Source organism: Ailuropoda melanoleuca, chromosome 5 (assembly GCF_002007445.2).
Source record: "Ailuropoda melanoleuca isolate Jingjing chromosome 5, ASM200744v2, whole genome shotgun sequence".
In the NCBI taxonomy this organism is placed as follows: Eukaryota; Metazoa; Chordata; class Mammalia; order Carnivora; family Ursidae; genus Ailuropoda; species Ailuropoda melanoleuca.
Genome location: NC_048222.1, coordinates 54,703,102 through 54,721,837, shown reverse-complemented (window position 1 = coordinate 54,721,837; position 18,736 = coordinate 54,703,102). Strand labels below are relative to the sequence as shown.

The 18,736-nt window shown below is 35.7% G+C and overlaps 1 protein-coding gene across 7 annotated transcripts in view; it reads right to left on the bottom strand.

Annotated features, from left to right (window-relative positions):
• The window catches only part of DMXL2 (Dmx like 2), a 145,130-nt gene that overhangs the window by 100,409 nt on the left and 25,985 nt on the right, over window positions 1-18,736 (bottom strand). For all 7 annotated transcript variants that reach the window (XM_034660977.1, XM_034660979.1, XM_019800946.2 and 4 more), the window contains exons 2-6: window positions 13,132-13,257; window positions 10,545-10,616; window positions 7,699-7,777; window positions 6,710-6,845; window positions 5,980-6,046 (exon numbers count right to left, since the gene is read on the bottom strand). In XM_034660977.1, coding sequence (XP_034516868.1) covers window positions 5,980-6,046; window positions 6,710-6,845; window positions 7,699-7,777; window positions 10,545-10,616; window positions 13,132-13,257 — 480 coding nt within the window. The remainder of the gene's footprint in view (window positions 1-5,979; window positions 6,047-6,709; window positions 6,846-7,698; window positions 7,778-10,544; window positions 10,617-13,131; window positions 13,258-18,736) is intronic.

Below are 18,736 nucleotides of genomic sequence, written 5' to 3'. Positions count from 1 at the left end.
CGTAATTAGATGTGTGTATGTATGTATGTATTTATGTATATGTATGTATGTGTGCGTATGTGTGTGTATGTATAAATACATATATGCGTGTGTGTGTAAACAATCACCCTGGAGCTCAGAGGAGAGGTAAAGGCAAAAGATACAAACCTGAATGCACTTGAAGCCATTAGATGAGATTATCAGAGAAGTAAGTATGGTCAGAGGAGAGGTCTAAGAAATAAGCCCTGGGGAACTCCAACATTTAAAAGTAGGGGAGTAAAGGTGATATCAGCAAACTAATGAGGGGCAGCCAGAGAGTTAAAAAGAAAATCAAGAGTGTTCGGTGTCCTGGAAGTAAACTGAAGAAAGTGTTCAAGGGGAGGAAGTAACCAACTCTGTTAAATCATGCCATTAGGGTAAGTAAGAACTAACCACAGGATTCAGTAACAGGAACTCGCTAATGACACTTTCAGAAGAGCAGTAGTGAGTATACAAAACAGAAAATGAAAAAACTGGGAGACAGCAACTATAAGCAACTCTTTGAAGATGTCATACAGAGGACAAGGAAATGTGACCTGAGAGGAGATTGAAAAAGGGTTTTTGGTATTGTGGCTGTTTGTTTCAGAATGGGAATGGGCAAGATTATAGCATGTTTGGCAAGCTATGCCACATTAGTGAGCTTGGGCTGCCATAACAAAATACCACAGACTGGGTGGCTTAAACAAATGTGTTTTCTCACAGTTCTGAGGCCTGGAGGCTGAGATGAGGTTGCTAGCATGGTCAGATTGGCGAAAGCTCTGTTCCTGGGTGCAGATGACTGACTACCTTCTTGCAAGCTCTCTGGTGTCTCTTCTTATAAAAGTACTCACTATTCCTATCGTGAGGGCCATGCTCACAACACCTCATCTAACCTTAAGTACCTTCCCAAGGCTCCATATCCAAATACCATCACACTGGGGGTTAGGGCTTCAACATATGAATGGGGGTTGGAAGGCCATGTTCAGTCTGTAACATATGCCAATGTGATGACCCAGTGGAGAAAGGAAAACTCATGCAGAAAAGAGGAGACAACTGCAATAGTGAGGTCTCTGAGGAAGCAGGGCTAATGGGATCTAGCAAACAAGTGAAAGAAATGGCCTTGTACGAAGCACAGACAGTGGGGCGCCCGGGTGGCTCAGTCCACTGAGCGTCCAACTCTTGGTTTCAGTTTAGGTCATGATCTTAGGGTCATGAGATTAAGCCCCATGTCAGGTTCTGGCAAAGAGCCTGCTTAAGATTCTCTCTCTCTTTCTCTGCTCTTCACCCCACATGCTGCTCGTATGCTCTTAAAAAAAAAAAAAAGCACAGACAGTTCAGCCATGGCAACATCCAGGAAGGCAGTACATATAGGCCCCGATGTCAGGAAGTGAACAGATACAGGTACATGGTAGGAGCTTACCAAATTTCTCTTCCAACCACATCTATTTTCTCAGGCAAGAACCCACAGTAAACAAATGCTGAAGCAGGCAACTGGACTGTCACAAGGGAACCTGCCAATACCCAATGGCACAGAGCTACAGTTTTAAGCAGCTACACGGAGACAATGCATAAAATCCATGCAAGGTGAGAAGTCCCATCAGAGGCACCTGCATAACCCCAAGAAGACCACTAAGGAATATCCCTAAGTGAAAGGGTGAAATTGAGGGAGGAAAAAAAAAAACCTCCGGAAAGGGATACGGTAAGGAAGGCTCTACCTACACCTAGAGTGAGTGGAGAAGAGAGGCTCCACTGGGCATTTACAACCACAAGGCAGGCCCCACAAGACCCAAACTCACACTACCTGCACGGCACAGCAACTCCAAGCTGAGAATTTACTTTGAGTTGGGTTTTCCCCCCAGGTACCTGGCAGAAGCTAAAAGAAGGCACTGTCAATCGAGGCCTCAAAGAATCACAAACACACTTGTAATAAACACTTTCTCAGTGAAATACAAAGTGAGCTGGTATGGTGCCTTGCTACCCAATACACCTGGGCTAAAACCCCAGATCTCCTTTTGACTAGTTCTAACTTCTCCAGGAAGTTCTCAAGCTGCAGTTTCCTCCTCTATAGATCAAGGAGAGAAGTGCCTGTCCCATAGGCTTTGTGGAGGCACAGGATCTGGCACATATAACAATCATTAGTAGCTGCTGTCATAATAGTAGTAGTAATTATCCTAATTACAAACTACTTGCAAGTTTTACTTAATAATGAAAATAAAAGTTGTCACCACCATGAAGAACTCCTGCACCATCTACCCTCACCCCCAACATAACTGAACTCAACTCTAACCCATTCTCTGGAAAACTCATGGATCAAAAAAGGAATCACAACAAAAACTGGAAAAATGTATGCTTAGAATAATTATGAAAAATGGGGCGCCTGGGTGGCACAGCGGTTAAGTGTCTGCCTTCGGCTCAGGGCGTGATCCCGGCGTTAAGGGATCGAGCCCCACATCAGGCTCCTCCGCTATGAGCCTGCTTCTTCCTCTCCCACTCCCCCTGCTTGTGTTCCCTCTCTCGCTGGCTGTCTCTATCTCTGTCAAATAAATAAAATCTTTAAAAAAAAAAAAAGAATAATNGTCTCTATCTCTGTCAAATAAATAAAATCTTTAAAAAAAAAAAAAGAATAATTATGAAAATAATACATATAAAAACTTAGGGAATTAAAAAAAACTTGTGAGATAAAGTGAAGCTTAGAGGGATATCCTCTACCAGATATCAAAGCAATTTAAAAGCTATAGCAATTAAGACAGGTGGCTGGTACAAGAAAAGGCCAGTGAGAGAAAATAACCCAGAAACAGACATATATGGACACTGGATTCTATGACAAAAGTGTTAATACAGAGCAATGAAGAAAGAAGAGACTTTTCAATAAACTGGGCTAGACAAGTGGATATCCATAGAGGAAAAAAAATCAAACTTGACCTCTTTCTCAAACCATATCCAAAGATTACTCTACATGAAATTTAGACATAAATATGGAAGACAAAAAAAAAAAAACAAACGTCCAGATTTTAGGTCACAGGTTCTTTACCTGAGGTCCCCTAACTCAAGGGGCCTATGGATAGAATTCAAGATATAAAAGATATTTTTGATAAATCCTGTTTCCTCTCATGTCTTAGCATGTTAGTGTGCCAGTTCTAACTGACAGCATCTACATATCTTTGCCTGAGATTTCCAAGAAGTTGTTTCTGAGTGCTGAGAATTAATGCCCTGCCCTAACTAGCCCCCAACCAACAACCGATGTGTAAGCAGAACATGAGTGAGGAACACGATGCTGTGAAGAACACTGGCTCCCAGAGTTACCCAGAGATCCGTGCTTGTGAATCACTTGCATGATTATGTACCCTTTAGGAAGCACCTTCACTTCTCTCCCTCAAATCCAGTATATTTCTTGGTGATCATCCCCCCTGTTAATTACTTATACTGGAATTCTTGTCTCAGGATCTGCTTCTTGAGAAACCAAGACAACTAAGACCCACCAGTTACCATGAACTTGAGTGGTGAAAAACAATTACTTCTCTATTTTCATAATTGCTAACTGAAGGAAATGCTAAATTTCAGTTACGAATATAAGCAACAAACCAAAATAGTATTAGTGGCACCTATGAATTTATCTCTAACAGAAACCACAGATATTTTAGTATTACATGACAGTTGCTGTAAATATCTCAAAATGTTTTTGACACTCCTTGCTACTTTGAAATTGTTAGTTATTAAGTAACTACTGAACCGCACATGGCTGCAGTCTTCCTGTCTACGATGTCACCTGTTGAGCAACTGTCTCTGGGCCAACTCATTACTCAGCCACAAAACAGGTGAGTGGTTTACAACTAGAGATTAACTCAAAAAGGGTTAATTCTGGTGTTCTTGGAAAACCTCTTCTTGCCTTGTAGTGTAATATCAAAGTTTTAATTCCATATACAACAATTAAGTACAATTAAAACTTCACCTTGTGATTTTTAAATGTAATTTTTTGTTACTGAAGCATTGACCAAGAAGTACATAAATGGCAATTATCACAAATTTATTTTTTAATATCTTGAAGCTGTATTTCAAAAACTTTATGGTATAATTTGTGTAAGTTCCAAACCATGCAAAACTAAACATTATACTATTTGGGAATTTATACATGTGAAACTAAAAAAAAAAAAAAATGAAATAAAACAAAATTGAGGATTCTGGTTGTCTGGGTGGGAAGGGAAGGAGAGGATACAAGCAGGAAGATAAGGAACCCATCAGTTTATGTTCTTTGTCCCAAATCAGGTAAATGTGTATTATTATACTATATGTATATATAAAAAACTATACTAGTAATATATATTACTATATATATTAGATATATATTTCAAATATATTCCTTTATACTTATATGTTATAAATATAACTTAAAAAGGAACATTCACAGAATAAGAAAAAATTCTTGAAAATTAAAAATGAGATAGGAAAAAAATTACTTCAAAGTTAAAGCTGGAAAATCACCCAGAATTTAAACAAAAAGATGAAGAATTGAAAAACTGGAAGAGATGAGAAAAGATAAATTAGAGGATCGATAAAAAAATTATCCACATCTGAGTAAGGGGAAATTCAGAAAGAGAAAAAAAGAGAACATGAAGGGAAGGAAATAGCACAAAAGAATACAAAACAATCTCGTGAACAAAAGATGAGTTTTCAGATTAAACAAGCCCACCAAACGGCCTGAACACAAAAGTCTTTCCCTTAGGGGTATACACTAAAGTATTTATACATGACTGACCCATACCACGACATCACCTTGAAATTTCTGAACACTAGGGATAAGGGGAAGATTTTTTAAATCTCTACAAGCTGGAGATGGGGGAGTGCAGTCCTAATGGCACTGTACTCCTCAAATAGCAATACTGGTAGCTAGAAGGTAACAGAACCAGGACATAAAAAATTATCAGAGAAAATTTTCAACCCAATCCTATGCCCAGCTAAATCAAGCATAAAAAAAGAATAACTGTTTAGGCTTTGCAATGCCTTAAAAATTTTTTTGCACATTCACCTTTCTCAGGAACCTACTTAGAGGGTATCTCCATCAGATCAAGGAAAGAAGATAAATGATGCTAAGAAACGGCAAAGACAATCTCCTGAGGTTCGTAAAAGAAAATTCAAAAATGATAGCTCTGCTATTTTAGGCTTGGAGAGCAACTAAGCCAGAGTGGGGCAAAGAGAGCACACATTTTCAGGACACCTCCTAGGTGGGATTACACCCAGAGGAGATCCAAAGACTGCCAGAGGTTTGCGGATGAATTAGGCAGGTAGAAAATGAAGCAAAGAATAAAACAAAGTTAACTGGTAACTCCAAAATAATTATTCTGTGAAGAGTATTTTACACAATCTTAATAATGTGAACATTTACCCAAATATTATGAGCTATCTACAGCAGGATGATAGGAGGAAGGAAAGTGAACACGTGTATGTGGTAGAAGTGGAGATGGGGCTGGGGACAGCAGCTGGAGGACTCAAGTCTCAGCTTTCATAGTAGGAAGGCAAGAGAGGATACATAAAACTGAAGGAAAAAAAGTCAAGCGATGGGAGGATAAGCAAGTTATTTAGGAACATGAAAGGAAATACCAAAATACGCAATTTGATGAATAATTCCCTCCAGGACACAGGAATTAAGAACGGGGTGAAAGGGTGCTTCTTTTCATTGTGAATCTATAGTAGTACTATTTAGCTTTTTAAATTATTTACATATACTATTCTTTAAACATAAAAATTAATTTTAAAAATTATAAGTTTTAAAGAAAGGTCAAATAATAATAACAACAACAGCCATTTATTTTCTCAAGTGCCTGCACCTATGGGGAACATACCAGATCTTTCACAAATACTATCACTATTCCTCAGACCAGCTTTGCAGAGTAGGATTACCCCAATTTTACAGGTGAGAAAACTGAAAATGAGAATGAAAAAGGAACATTTTCAGTTGTTTTGTTTATGTTTTATTTGGTCCTTTACCTTTCCAGCAGTAGCAAAATATTCACCATCAGGGGACCATTCCATCAAATGTACAGATACTGAGGTTCTAAAAAAACAAAGTTAAACAGTCAGCATTTTTAAAATCTGGAACACTGTATATATACATAAATGGTCAAAATTTATATATAAATGGTCAAAATAAGATTTTCATAACGAGTGTTTTCTAAAATTAAAAATTTCACCTCCCCCAAAATACAAATTAATTAATAAAACTAATCTGAAGTTCACTTTGGGGATCCAAAGAAGAATGCAATCAACATGCATAAAAGATATCTTCACCTATATGTCCAACCAACATCTTCAATATAACATGTTAAAAACTGAGCTCGCCATTTTTCCTGGCTAATTGGTCCCCTTCACATAATCCATACTGTCAATGGTACAGCCATTCTCCTACTTAAGAGTGGCTGGTAACTTTCATCACAACCGCCCCGTCCCCATCCATATCTCATCCATTAATGAGTGATTCCCCTGTGTCAACCTTATCTACCCAAGTTCTGAAGTTATAACTATGAAAATATTTTTGCTTTTTTTAAACGATCAACTGATAGACTGAAGGGTAATATTATAATGGTTTTGGTTAGAAAAAGTCCACTTTCTAAGCTTCTAAATGTAATGGTACTATCAAAAAATAGAGATCACTGTGAAAGGGAATATATTTTAGGAAGCTTTTTTTTAAATTAATGAGCAGAACAACATAGATACTAACTTGCATTGCCAGATGCACTTCCAATCATTTAAAACTGGAGGGATTTTATTATCGATTTCTTCTTCCTCTTCCAGAATGTCATCTCCTGGAGGAGCCCACAACTGAATAGAATCAGTTGCTGTCAACAATCTGTTATCTGAAATTTAAAGAGAGTTCTCATGAATAAGCAAGGATTATCTGGAGAAAGAAATGCATATGTGGGCTTGTATTTAGGTCTATAAACTATTCTGTGAAAAATAAGCAATACTGTCTATGAAAAATACTTGGGGCATATCCATTTCAAAGTTCTAAGAATCCACTATCCAAGACAGAGTAGTTCTCAGGAGAGACGTGAGAACAAAAAAGAAAATCTTACTGTCAAAGAGCTAAGGAGCTATTGTGTATTAGGTAAATCTTTAAAAAAAAGAAAAGAAAGAAAAAGAAAAGAAATGCAAAAGTACAATAACAAAACAAACCCAAAAAGCTCTGATATATAAACACAGAAAGTTCTCAGGATATAAAATTTAACTAAAGATTAAGGCATTTTGTTTTTCTACATGGAATATTAAAATTACCCTCATTAATCATGAATGTAAAAAGGGGCAACAGCTATTATCATTAGAGACTTCTAATCTTTCAAATTTAAAGACAATAATTTCCTAAAACACAAATAATAAAACAAGATAGGGGTTTAGGCCCTATTTCTGATTTTATTTCTTACTAAATACAATAACAGTAAAGGACAACACATGTTAACTAAGGAAACAAATCACCATTGTTTCTTGGAATAAGACATTCAAAGGCAGGCGGAGAAAAGCACAGAAGTAATAGTAAACTAAGCACTGTACAAAGCAGTGTACACCAACAAAAAAAATATACACTCATCCACTAGCAAAAAGAAAATATACTACTGATCACTTTCTTATTATAAGAGACTATTTCACATCGTAATCATACATTTTAAAACCAATATTTACTCTTCATAATTTCTGAATGTAATCACTAAATACCTTGAGGGTCCCATGCTAAATTGTACGTCACAGAGCTCAAAAAAAACTGCCCAGTTTTAAGCCACTGACACTTGAGTTGCTGAAACATAGAAAAAAGAAAAACATAGGTTTTTAAAGTAACATCCACAAATACTACCATTTTATCATTTTCTTTGACTTAAGACCTCATGATCTAAAACAAAGATGTAAATATTCCACTATTATTTTTAAAATATTGTTTCTAAAATAACCTCTGACAGTTTCACTTATTTATTCTACCATACCAAGCCACTTGCCACAGCATATTCTCTCAGGCTTCTTTCCACGTCCATGAACATGTTCTCATACTCAGGATATGCTGTTTCTCTCTTCTTCACCTGCAAACTGCTTCCATCAAGACCCAGCTACATCATCCCCTCTGCAGAGGGGCCTCTTCTGACATCCTGGCAGCACTCAGAGCAGTCTTTACATCCTACCATCTAACAGTGGTCACACTGGAGTATTACTTGTTCATATGTCTGACTCTCCTATTCAACTCCAACACCTCGGGGCAGCAATTATGCCATCATAAGCTTTGTGTCCTGAGTGCTATAATGGCTGGAACATATGCAGACACTCAATAGATGTTTGTGAAAACAAAATAAGTGCGCATGAGAAAGAAGTGCAAATTATCATAATCCTATGGACTCAATGTCTAAAATAAACTTGATGTATCTCCCAAAGCCAGCAGATCTGAACTATACAATATATACAGTTCATAAACCTGTATTACATATGTTATATTCATTTGAGTAATTTCCATCTCATTTGAAAAATTTCCATTTTTCTTACCATTTTCATACTAAAAGGTAGAAAGAAGATTTAAGTATAAAAGTCAAAGGCCTTTGACATGAAATAACATGAAAAAAAGTTTAGATTTTATTTTCTTTGTATTTCTTTGTACTGTCATTTCTATGTAGCACACAAATATAAAATGCCTTTTGTGATGATGTAAAGCCATGTCACCTTAGGCAAGTTATACATTAATTGCTTGGCAAGTAATAATAGTTTAATATACAGCAATTCCCTCTCTATGTTTTCTAAATACTTAACAAAAATTCATTCAAAATAAAATAACTGCAAAATCTGATTTCATTATCGAAAAATAATTTAATATTTTTAATATAATTTTTTTAACCCTACTATTGCTGATCAAACAAAAGTCAAAATAGTACTTAAATATTGCTCAATAGATCTATTTTAGAGTAATAATCAAATCATTCCTAAAACTACAGACATCCCTAATATTCTTTCCTTTAGTATTTCTCACAGGGTAGTATGTGGGCCAACTCCATAGCAGAAATTTTGAGGGTGAGGCCTGGAATCTGAATTTTAATATGTACCCTAGGTGACTCTTAAGCACTCTCAAATTTGATATCCATTTCTTAATACTATCATATTTTAATCTGCACTTTTTTTGAAATATGAAATGATCAAGTACATATATTTAATGAAAAATATCAAATCTACTTTTTTAATGCATTTAAGAATACACTTTTTAAAAAAATTATTAAATATATACTCTTGGCATTCAGATTTCACACTGGCAGTCTTGACTATTTGTGGGTGATAATGGAGTCTTAATGCACATAGTAATTTTTAAAAGGGTTAACAATTCTAGCCATACAAGGTTTTCTGAATTTTAAGTAAAATAAAATATAGCACCCAGAATGAATCTGAATAGTTCTCAAGGTGATATGCTAGACCACTTAGCTGATAAGTGACTTTATCTAAGTTCCTAACTCCTTCATTAAAAAAATATTTAGGGGGCGCCTGGGTGGCTCAGATGGTTAAGCGTCTGCCTTCGGCTCACATCACGATCTCCATGTCCTCTGATTGAGTCCCACATCAGGCTCCCAGCTCAGGTGGAAGTCTGCTTCTCCCTCTGCCTCTCCCCCTGCTTGTGCTCTCTCTCTCTCTCTCTGTCTCTCTCTCTCAAATGAATAAATAAAATCTTTAAAAAAAAATTTAGAAGCATCTATTATGTTCCAGACCCTGTTCTAAGTACTTCAGATGCATCAGTGAACAAAAGAAACAAAGCTCCATCCATACCCTCATTGGGCTTCCACTCTCAACAGTAAATAACAAATAAACAAGAAAAGCGCTATGGAAAAAAGTTAAAAATAGGAGGATGGCAGTTAAAATAAAGGTGGTAGAAGCAACTGGCAATTTTTTAAATGGGTGGACCCCCAGTGAGAAGGCATTACTGAGCAAAGATTTATAGGAGCTGCAGAAGCTGGCCCTAAAGCTATTTAGAGAAAGAAAAACATTCCAGACAAGAGAAAAAAAAAAAAACTAAGACCCTACGACAGAAAATAACTGTTCAAAGAACAGTAAAAACGCCAGTGTGGCTGGAGTGACATCAGAGAGGACAAAAATAGTAGGAGTTGAGCTCTGAGGGGTGGTAAGGGGGTACTGGAGGGAAGAAAAGCTACCATCTATTTTAAGGCTTTTTGGCTTTGAGTCTAGGAGAAATACCGAATTTTAAGCAGAGAAGTATGTCATGACCTGCTATTGAGAGCAGAGAAGGGGGAGGGGGACATAAAACATATCAGTGATTACTCTAGAATCTAGACAAGAAATAATAGTTCTTCAACTAAGGAAGATTACAAGGTAAATCTCAATTAGCAATATTGCAGAAAACTAGGCTTCCAAAATGTCTGCATATATTCCCAGTGGATGTAAAAGACCTCACCACAAAGCACCAGACCAGCTTCACATGGACTTTCCAGACCACCTTCAGCACGAGCTCCTCAGGAGCTCTTCACTGCTATCAACTGGATTCTAAACTTAACTCTAAAAAATTTCTACTACCGTTTAATACTTACACAATTTCTCTTATGAGAATTTATGCCCAAGGGTTCAAAAATACAAACAGCATTACCATATGAAGCTGCAATCTAAAAATAAATGAACAAAGCATTAACATTCAGGAAAAGAAAAGAAAGACAACATCCTTTTCACAATAACGTATAAACTAATTACATATAATACAATCCCGATACAGTATTTATGTTTTATTCCATTCCATAAATATAACTGAAAAAGTACTGGACTTAAGAATCTCTTCTCTGGGGGCACCTGGGTGGCTCAGTCAGTTAAGTTTCTGTCTGCCTTTGGCTCAGGTCATGGTCTCAAGGTCCTGGGATTGAGTCCCGCACCTGCTTCTCCCTCTGCCTCTGCCCCACCCCCCACTCATGCACACACACTCTCTCTCTCCCTCTAATAAATAAATAAAATCTTTAAAAAAAAGAATTATTTTAACATAGGAATAACTTTATTAACAAAGATACATTTCAATGGTGCCTCTGTCAGAAATTTCATAATCCAGTGAAAATAAAATAAAAACCATGAGAAGTAGAAAAAGACATCAAAAAAGTACTAAAAAGGTATTCAAAATATTTCAAATAAAATGACATTAATTATACCATAAAACAAAAAATACCAATGGGGAAACCCACCTAGAAGGAGGAACAGAGAAAATGGACTAAGGAGAAGAAATCAGACTCGAGTGGAAGAGGAAGAGCTGACGAAGACATCTACGGTGGATTGAAGCTACAGACTGGGGGGCCGGGAGGACTTTGTTCCAGGTCACATACCTGATAAAAAGGGACATAAATCTCTCTGTTCCTGGAAGCTACCACAACCTGCTTTACAATAACTCCTTGAGACCCAATTCCCAGCTCATCCTCCTCTTGTCAAGAGGGAATCAACTACAAGGAACAGACCAAAAACCATCCTTGCTGACATCTCTGGACCTAAAGGTTACCCTGTAAGACAAAACTATGTGTATGTTTTTGTAAGGCCAGCCAAAAAGGCCTACTGTCATTTAAGAGCTCTCTCAAGCCAAAAGGTGATTTAACTGTTACTTAATATCTAACACTCTTTCCAAGAAAAAGCTTTTAATCCACAACCGTACGGAGGAAGCTACTTACAATGCCCAGCTGAGGGAAACACCTGGGCAAAAAAAGTTACAAATGATCACATTCAACATGTCAAATGACGAATGAATGATTATAATTACCTGACATTAAGTCATCAGTGCAAAGTTATCACCACAAGGACTGGGAATGAGGGAAATAAAAGAAGAATGCAGGAGAAGACAATAAACCAAAGGTGTCAGTTTTGTCTTCTTTATTTTCAACCAGGTAAATAAGGAAAAGTAAAAACATGGTTATGAACACTAAGGACTTATATATGAAAAGAAACTTTTCTCCCAGATCATTTTATTGTGATTGTTACCAACACATAAATAATTTATTAAGACTCATCTCAGACCACTATCATACAATTCTAGGCAGGTTTAAAGATACCTTACTTGGCTTTAGGGAGATGAGCAATGAAAAATTAATGAAAGAAATCTGGCACTCTCAGTGCTTTTTAAAGAGTAAGCAATGCTTAGGGGGGGAAAAAACTGGGGAAAAAAATCAGAAAAGCAAGAAATAAGTAAGAAAAAACACCAGGAAATTCAGTGTTTCAATATTAGGTCAATGATATCACTAAACTGTCATATCATGCCACATTTACACAAATACTAAAGCTTGATACAAACAGCAGTGCAGGACACTAAAAAATAATATAATAATTTATTATTTGGCATAAATATGCATCATTACTCTTTATCACCATAAAAATTTTGGTTTAACATATCCTTGATAGAATTTGTTACTTCTTAGTAAAGAACAATTTCTAGAACACTAAGACTATTTAAATTATTACAATTATTGCAAGAAAAGTTCATTTTTATATTGTACAGACATTTAACTCTTCTACGCAACACTGGCCTTACTGAACCACTAGTATACAGCAAATATGCTATATTTGCTCTACATGTAACCAGAATTTGACATATATTACATTTGATGTATATTTGGGGGTGGAGGTACATATGATGAAATATGAACTATTTCTAAATAAACCTTCTATTTGAAAGTCTGAATGAAGGGACCTTAAGATTCTTCATCAACATATAAACATTTATTAAATTAACAGAAGCTTTAAAAACAGCTGTTATATGACAAATATTATACTAGACACTAACAACTTGCTAAATTTCTTGATAAAAATTTGATATTATGATAATTTGGGTGAGATAAGGGATACTACACAGAGAAGATAGAGGTTTACTTCCCTACTATTGGCTTAATAGTTGCTAGAATTATCAACTGGCAGAATGTCAGTATGCACAGGATTGTGAGGCCTACAGATCTTTCAAGACCATCTACACAGGTAGAATAATTATCACATTATCAGTTTAATGGCTCCTTACAATTTGTAGACATCCTACCACTTTATCCACTCCTATCAATAACCACCTAAGCGAGGTATATTAGTAAGAAACTGTAGGCAACCCATGTAGAAAAGGATAAGAATACATTAAAAGATCGCATTTAACAAAGCAATTAAATCCCTTACTCTTCCATGTTGGTTAGAACACTCCACACAGCTGACTTGGATGTTTCCATGCTTAGCACCAGGAATGATCTGCACACATTCAAAGTCACTTGCCAAAATAACAATATCACAGCCTGATCCGTACGCCTAAAAGAGAAAAGTTTTACAGTATGTAAGATACGAAACTTGTAAATTAAAGCTTAGATCTCGTTGCCACAATACTTTGACACATTTTACAACAGTTAATGTAAAAATATTAAGATATCAATTTCCAAATAAGACATTAAAAGTCACATGAAAAATAAATAAATAGTCACATTAAAAAAAAAAGGATGATGACATCCCATGGTTATCTTTCAACAACTAGTACTAACAAAGAAAGGATTCTTCTAGTTCTTAAACACTGCAGCCTCTGTGCCTGCAGGCCATAAATCTTTCTGTTCAGAGGTTCCCTCCAAAGCTCATCTTAGTAAACCCTAAAGAATAAAACCTCCATCTGAGGGTAATAAGGCAGTGAAGCCTGCAATTGTGTTCCCAAAGTTCAAACCAGGCTTGAGAAAGATCAAGAAAGAAGTAAGATGCGTTTTCCAACACAAATCCAGGGGGCTTAAAGAGCTAGTGAAATAGACATGAACCCCCAAGGCAGAATTACATGCACTAAAGCAAAGGCTAAACTTAAACTCACTAACAGCCTAACAGTGAATAACAGCCTGCCTGCCCTCTCCCTTCAACCTTATGAGGTGTGAGGGAGAGAAAACTAACCCAAGTGGCTTCACACACAAAAATATGAATTAAAATAAATTTAATTTAATTTTAAAATAAACTAATTTATATAAAATGTTAACAAGTATAACTATACAGTCTGCAAAATGAAACACAAAATTAAGTTCCTGGAAAATTCCCTTGTTCAGAGTAAAACCAAATGTTTCTTCCTATTGCCACACTTCTTGATGTATGTCATTCCTGTTTTGCAACATTGTGAATTTTATGAAGACATAAGGGGAGAGAGTGAGGACACTTTTCCTTTTTCTCTGGAACTCAACTTATGATTAAATATTCTAAACAACCTAACAATTTTATTCTCAAATGAAAAAGCCCCATTAAAAGCTACATATTATATATACATGTATGTATATACACCAAAAAAATAATTTAAAAATAATTTATTCGACTATCTCTGCAACTTTAAGCAATACGGTCCTGTCCTAGAAAACACAGACATCCAACAGCCAAGGCTGACATGTGAAGACCTAACCTCTGAAGAGGTCCACAAACGGCTGCTAATGAAAGAGGGAAATGGAAGATAAAGAGCAGGCAGGAAGACAAACACTACTTGGACTGGTTACTGAAACTTCCAACGTTGCCAAAATCCCTCTGTAACTGCTATCGACCATCTTCAATCATGTGCTTATAAATGTAAGAAAGTTCACCAAAAGAAAAACAAAGAATTTTCAGCAAGGGAAATATGGGAAAAATCACTTATGGGAGGAAATAACTATTTATATTCTTACGGACAAGGCAGATTTGCTATTCCATGCATTCAAGAAAGCTAAACTGAAAAGGAATATTGAGTGTAGGCAAAAGAAATGCTTGTGTCACCCTGCTAATTTTTAAAATATTATTAATCCTCATCATAAAAAAGGAAAAAGTTCTGTAACTATGTATGATGACAGATGTTAACCAGACTTACTGTGGTGATCATTTTGCAAGGTATACAAGTATCGAATCATTATGTTATACATCTGAAACAATGTTATATGTCAATTATACCTCAATAGAAAAAAATATATTAAAATGACAAAAATAATCCTACCTTTGAACAATATTTCAAAATTTCCAAAGTGCGTTATAGTATTATCCCAGCAAAGTGAACTGATGAAAAGAGCATAAACTTTAGTTTGAAATCATGTATGCAGGGTTTTCAGTTTGGGTTATGGACATACTAAGTCGTAAACTGCTCAGGCTGTCTGAGAATTTCCTTGTGCTAAAATGGAAGGAATAACATTAACCTCTTTGGACAATTATGAAAATTAAAGTATAAAATCTATTTGCATAGTGCTTAGCACACATCATTCATTTAAGAAAAACAAAATAAACAACAGAGCATCTTGTCCCAAGCCTGTGCTAAGGACGGGGAATACACAACCACAAGATGTGGTTCCAGAGAGTCTAACAGGAAGATAACCAAGTGAATCACCAGTCACAACTAAATGACAAACTGCCATGACAGAGATACCCACAAAATACCAGCAGAAGACAGAAGGTAATCAATAAATGTTATATCACTCCCCCCTTTCATCTTCCCAACAAATCTGAAAGGAAGATATTATCATTATCATTGTATAAAGAATAAAGCTCACTAATTTGCCCAAGATTACACAGCCAGTAAGCAGAAGATGTTCAAACTCCGGTCCTTAAAATTCTTAGGCTATTTTCCCCTACATTAGACGTCAAAGACACCTAAAGTATTCCAGATAAGTATTAGTATACCTGCTTCTCTAAAGATGGGCCATTCCTAGCAAATGCTACTAGAGAGATAGGCTTTTACTGCTCAATCACCAAAATGGATGTTTACTCTTTCCTAAATATTCGTAATTGCTAGATCTTTTCCAAAGGACATGCACTATACTCCTTAGCTGTAGGGAATCTTGCCATTTTTCTGGTCCTGCAATAGTTCTCAAATCTGGATGCATCAAAATCACCTAAAGAACCCATTAAACATACAAATTGCTTAGTCCCACCCCAGACTTACCAAATCACAATCTTCATGGATAAAAGAATTTGACAATAGGTACCAAAATTTTAAATACAATATACCCTTCAATAAACAAGTCTTTATTTTACCCTATAAGCATACTTACAAAAGTTTGCCAAAATATATGTAGAAGGATAGTCACTGCCTTATAATTTATAGCAGCAAAAACTGAAGATAATCATACTGTCCATCAGTAGGGGAGGTTAAGTAAATTACTCAATATCCATAGGCTGGAACACTACGTAGCTACTAAAATCTGAGAGGCCACTAGTCTAAAATGGTCTCAAATTCCTCATCCAACTAGTAGTTCCCAACAAAATGGAACAAGTGTGTGTCTAGTACTGGATTCCTGGATCCACATCTAGGCAATGCCTACAATTTTATACATCTATGGTCACGGCTAGAACAGAACCCCCTAAACTACTGCACACAAACAGCTTGCAAAAATACAGAGGAATACTATTATTACTCTTTTAGACTCTCTGAACTCCTGGAAATTACATTTAAAGTCATGTGAATGTGCTTGTCCTCCTGAATCCACAGATCTCATTAGTTTGTCTAAAAGAATCTCCTACTGTCATATTGTCTATCCCACAATAATTCTATGGAAGCTGAAAACTTGAGTATTTGTTATTACCAAGATTCTTTTTTGTTTTTTTAGTTGTGATATCCAAAATTTCATCAGAAGAGCCTTGTCAATTAGTTGAGCCTGAAAAAGTCACCCTCTTCTTTGACCCTATCAAAATTTCACTTGAGGAAAAAAATTAAATATCATCTTCTAAAGTCATAAAGTACTCTGAATTAAAATACTGTCATTATCGTAATAAAAATATTGCTACCTTCTCTAGAGGGTTTAATGTCATTGTGATTACGTGTATCTGAATGACATAACACAATCATTGTCCTAACTTCAGTTTTATATATAATTGCCTTAACTACATTATTTTCAGAAAACCAAACTAATACTCATATCCCACAAACTGTTCGAATTATTCAGACTTCCTTTAAGACTTAGATAAATTAGAGTGTAAAGAAATGCTTTTTTAAAAAAAATCCTACACAAACATGAATTTTCCTAGGAGAATATAAAATACAAACAGATGAACTACAGTGGCATTTTCTATGGAATACTTGGATGCTTTAACATCCTGGTGGTCACAGGGTCAAAGTTTGAGGTCACTGACAAATGTTCACACATATCTAAATTTAAAAGAAGAAGAAAAGCACTAGTGAATTAAGAGGTATCAAGCATGCTGAGAGGTTTATCTAATTTAACAAGGTGTTGTGGTCTTACCAAGAATACTCTACTAAGAGTGTTACTGTTAAATTCCCACCTCTCCCTGAGAGTGAATTTTGACTCATGTATGTTCACCCTTCTACAAATGAGGGCACATGTTATTAAGAGTTAAAAAAATAATTAAGAATTTTAAGAGGTACCATTTATTGAAAGCCTACTGGGTAACAGATATTATACCATGCATTCTACATTCCTAGTCTCTTTTTCAGGACTGCAGAAGACTTCTCATCCTAAAAGACTTCTAATCCTAGAAGTTAGCTATTAATCCTACTTTAATATGAGGAAATGGAAGTTCATTGGATTTAATCGAAGTTTTAAGTAGCAAGGTAAATACAAGGCTGGGAGGCAAATTCAGGTCTCTTTACACTGTTTTATCCACTTCACTAATGACCATCTCCTTCCACTTTGTTTTCTATTGCTCAAATTTCTGTTCTTCTTATTGGTTGGTTAATTATATACATTCATTTAAATTCTTCATTGCTGCTGTGATTTTTGCTCTGTAACAAACAAAAAGCTGGAAAAGACAGGGTTGTCTGACTTGATGGTCACTTGTTTATACCAAGTTATCTACAGAAAAAGTCTTAAGAGGCCAGTCTTGACCTATGAAAAAGCTTAACAATCAAGAAAATGAATCACAGATTAACAAAAATTTCCCAAAAAAAATCCTTTCCCTCTTCATTTTAGTTGTAATTAAACACCTAACTGCTTATGCTCCTCAGAATTAAAAATTAACTTCTAGCGGTGCCTGGCTGGCTCAGTCAGTGGAACATATGACTCTTGATCTTGGGGTCATGAGTTCAAGCCCCATGTTGCTCTTAAGGATTACTTTAAAAAAATTAACTTCTAAAACAAATAGATTTCCTTTTTGAATGGGTCCCTTATTAAGCCAGAATTTTCATATTTCAGTTATCCATAAAGGCCACCTACAAGTTAAATAAACAATTTTAAATGTTTAATTTTAATATTTTCAGTAAGATTTTCTTCTTATAGAAAAAGCAACATATGCTAATTTAAAAACTAAATAGGAAAATTAGTTCTCCTTACCCTTGACCACTCCTCCTCATTCCCAAGGAGCAATCACTTCACAGTTACCTATGAGCCCTTCCTGAAATATTTAGTGTATATGTAAGTGTATCTATGTGTAAACATTTTTTTACATAAAGGGATTAAACTATACACAATTCTGCAACTTGTCTTCCACTTAATTAACAAATTGTCTTGAAGAACTTTCCTTAGCAGCAAAGAATGATCTCATTCTTCTTAATAATTGCCAAAATCTTCCATTTTGGGGCTTTGCCATAATTAATTTAGGTTGTCTCCAGTCTTCCCTTATCACAAAATGTGCTTCAGTGAACACCTATTTATGATATCACACATATGTGTGCGAGTATACCCAAAGGATAAATTCTAAGACATAATTTGCTGGGTGAGTGATTAAAATCAATAACTCCTGCAAACTGCCTTTCGAAAAGATTATACTCCCCATATGTAGAAAAGTATCTGTTTCTCCCCTTCCTCGCTAACTCTGATAATTATCAAATGTTTTTATCTTTCAAATCCAACAAAACATGGCA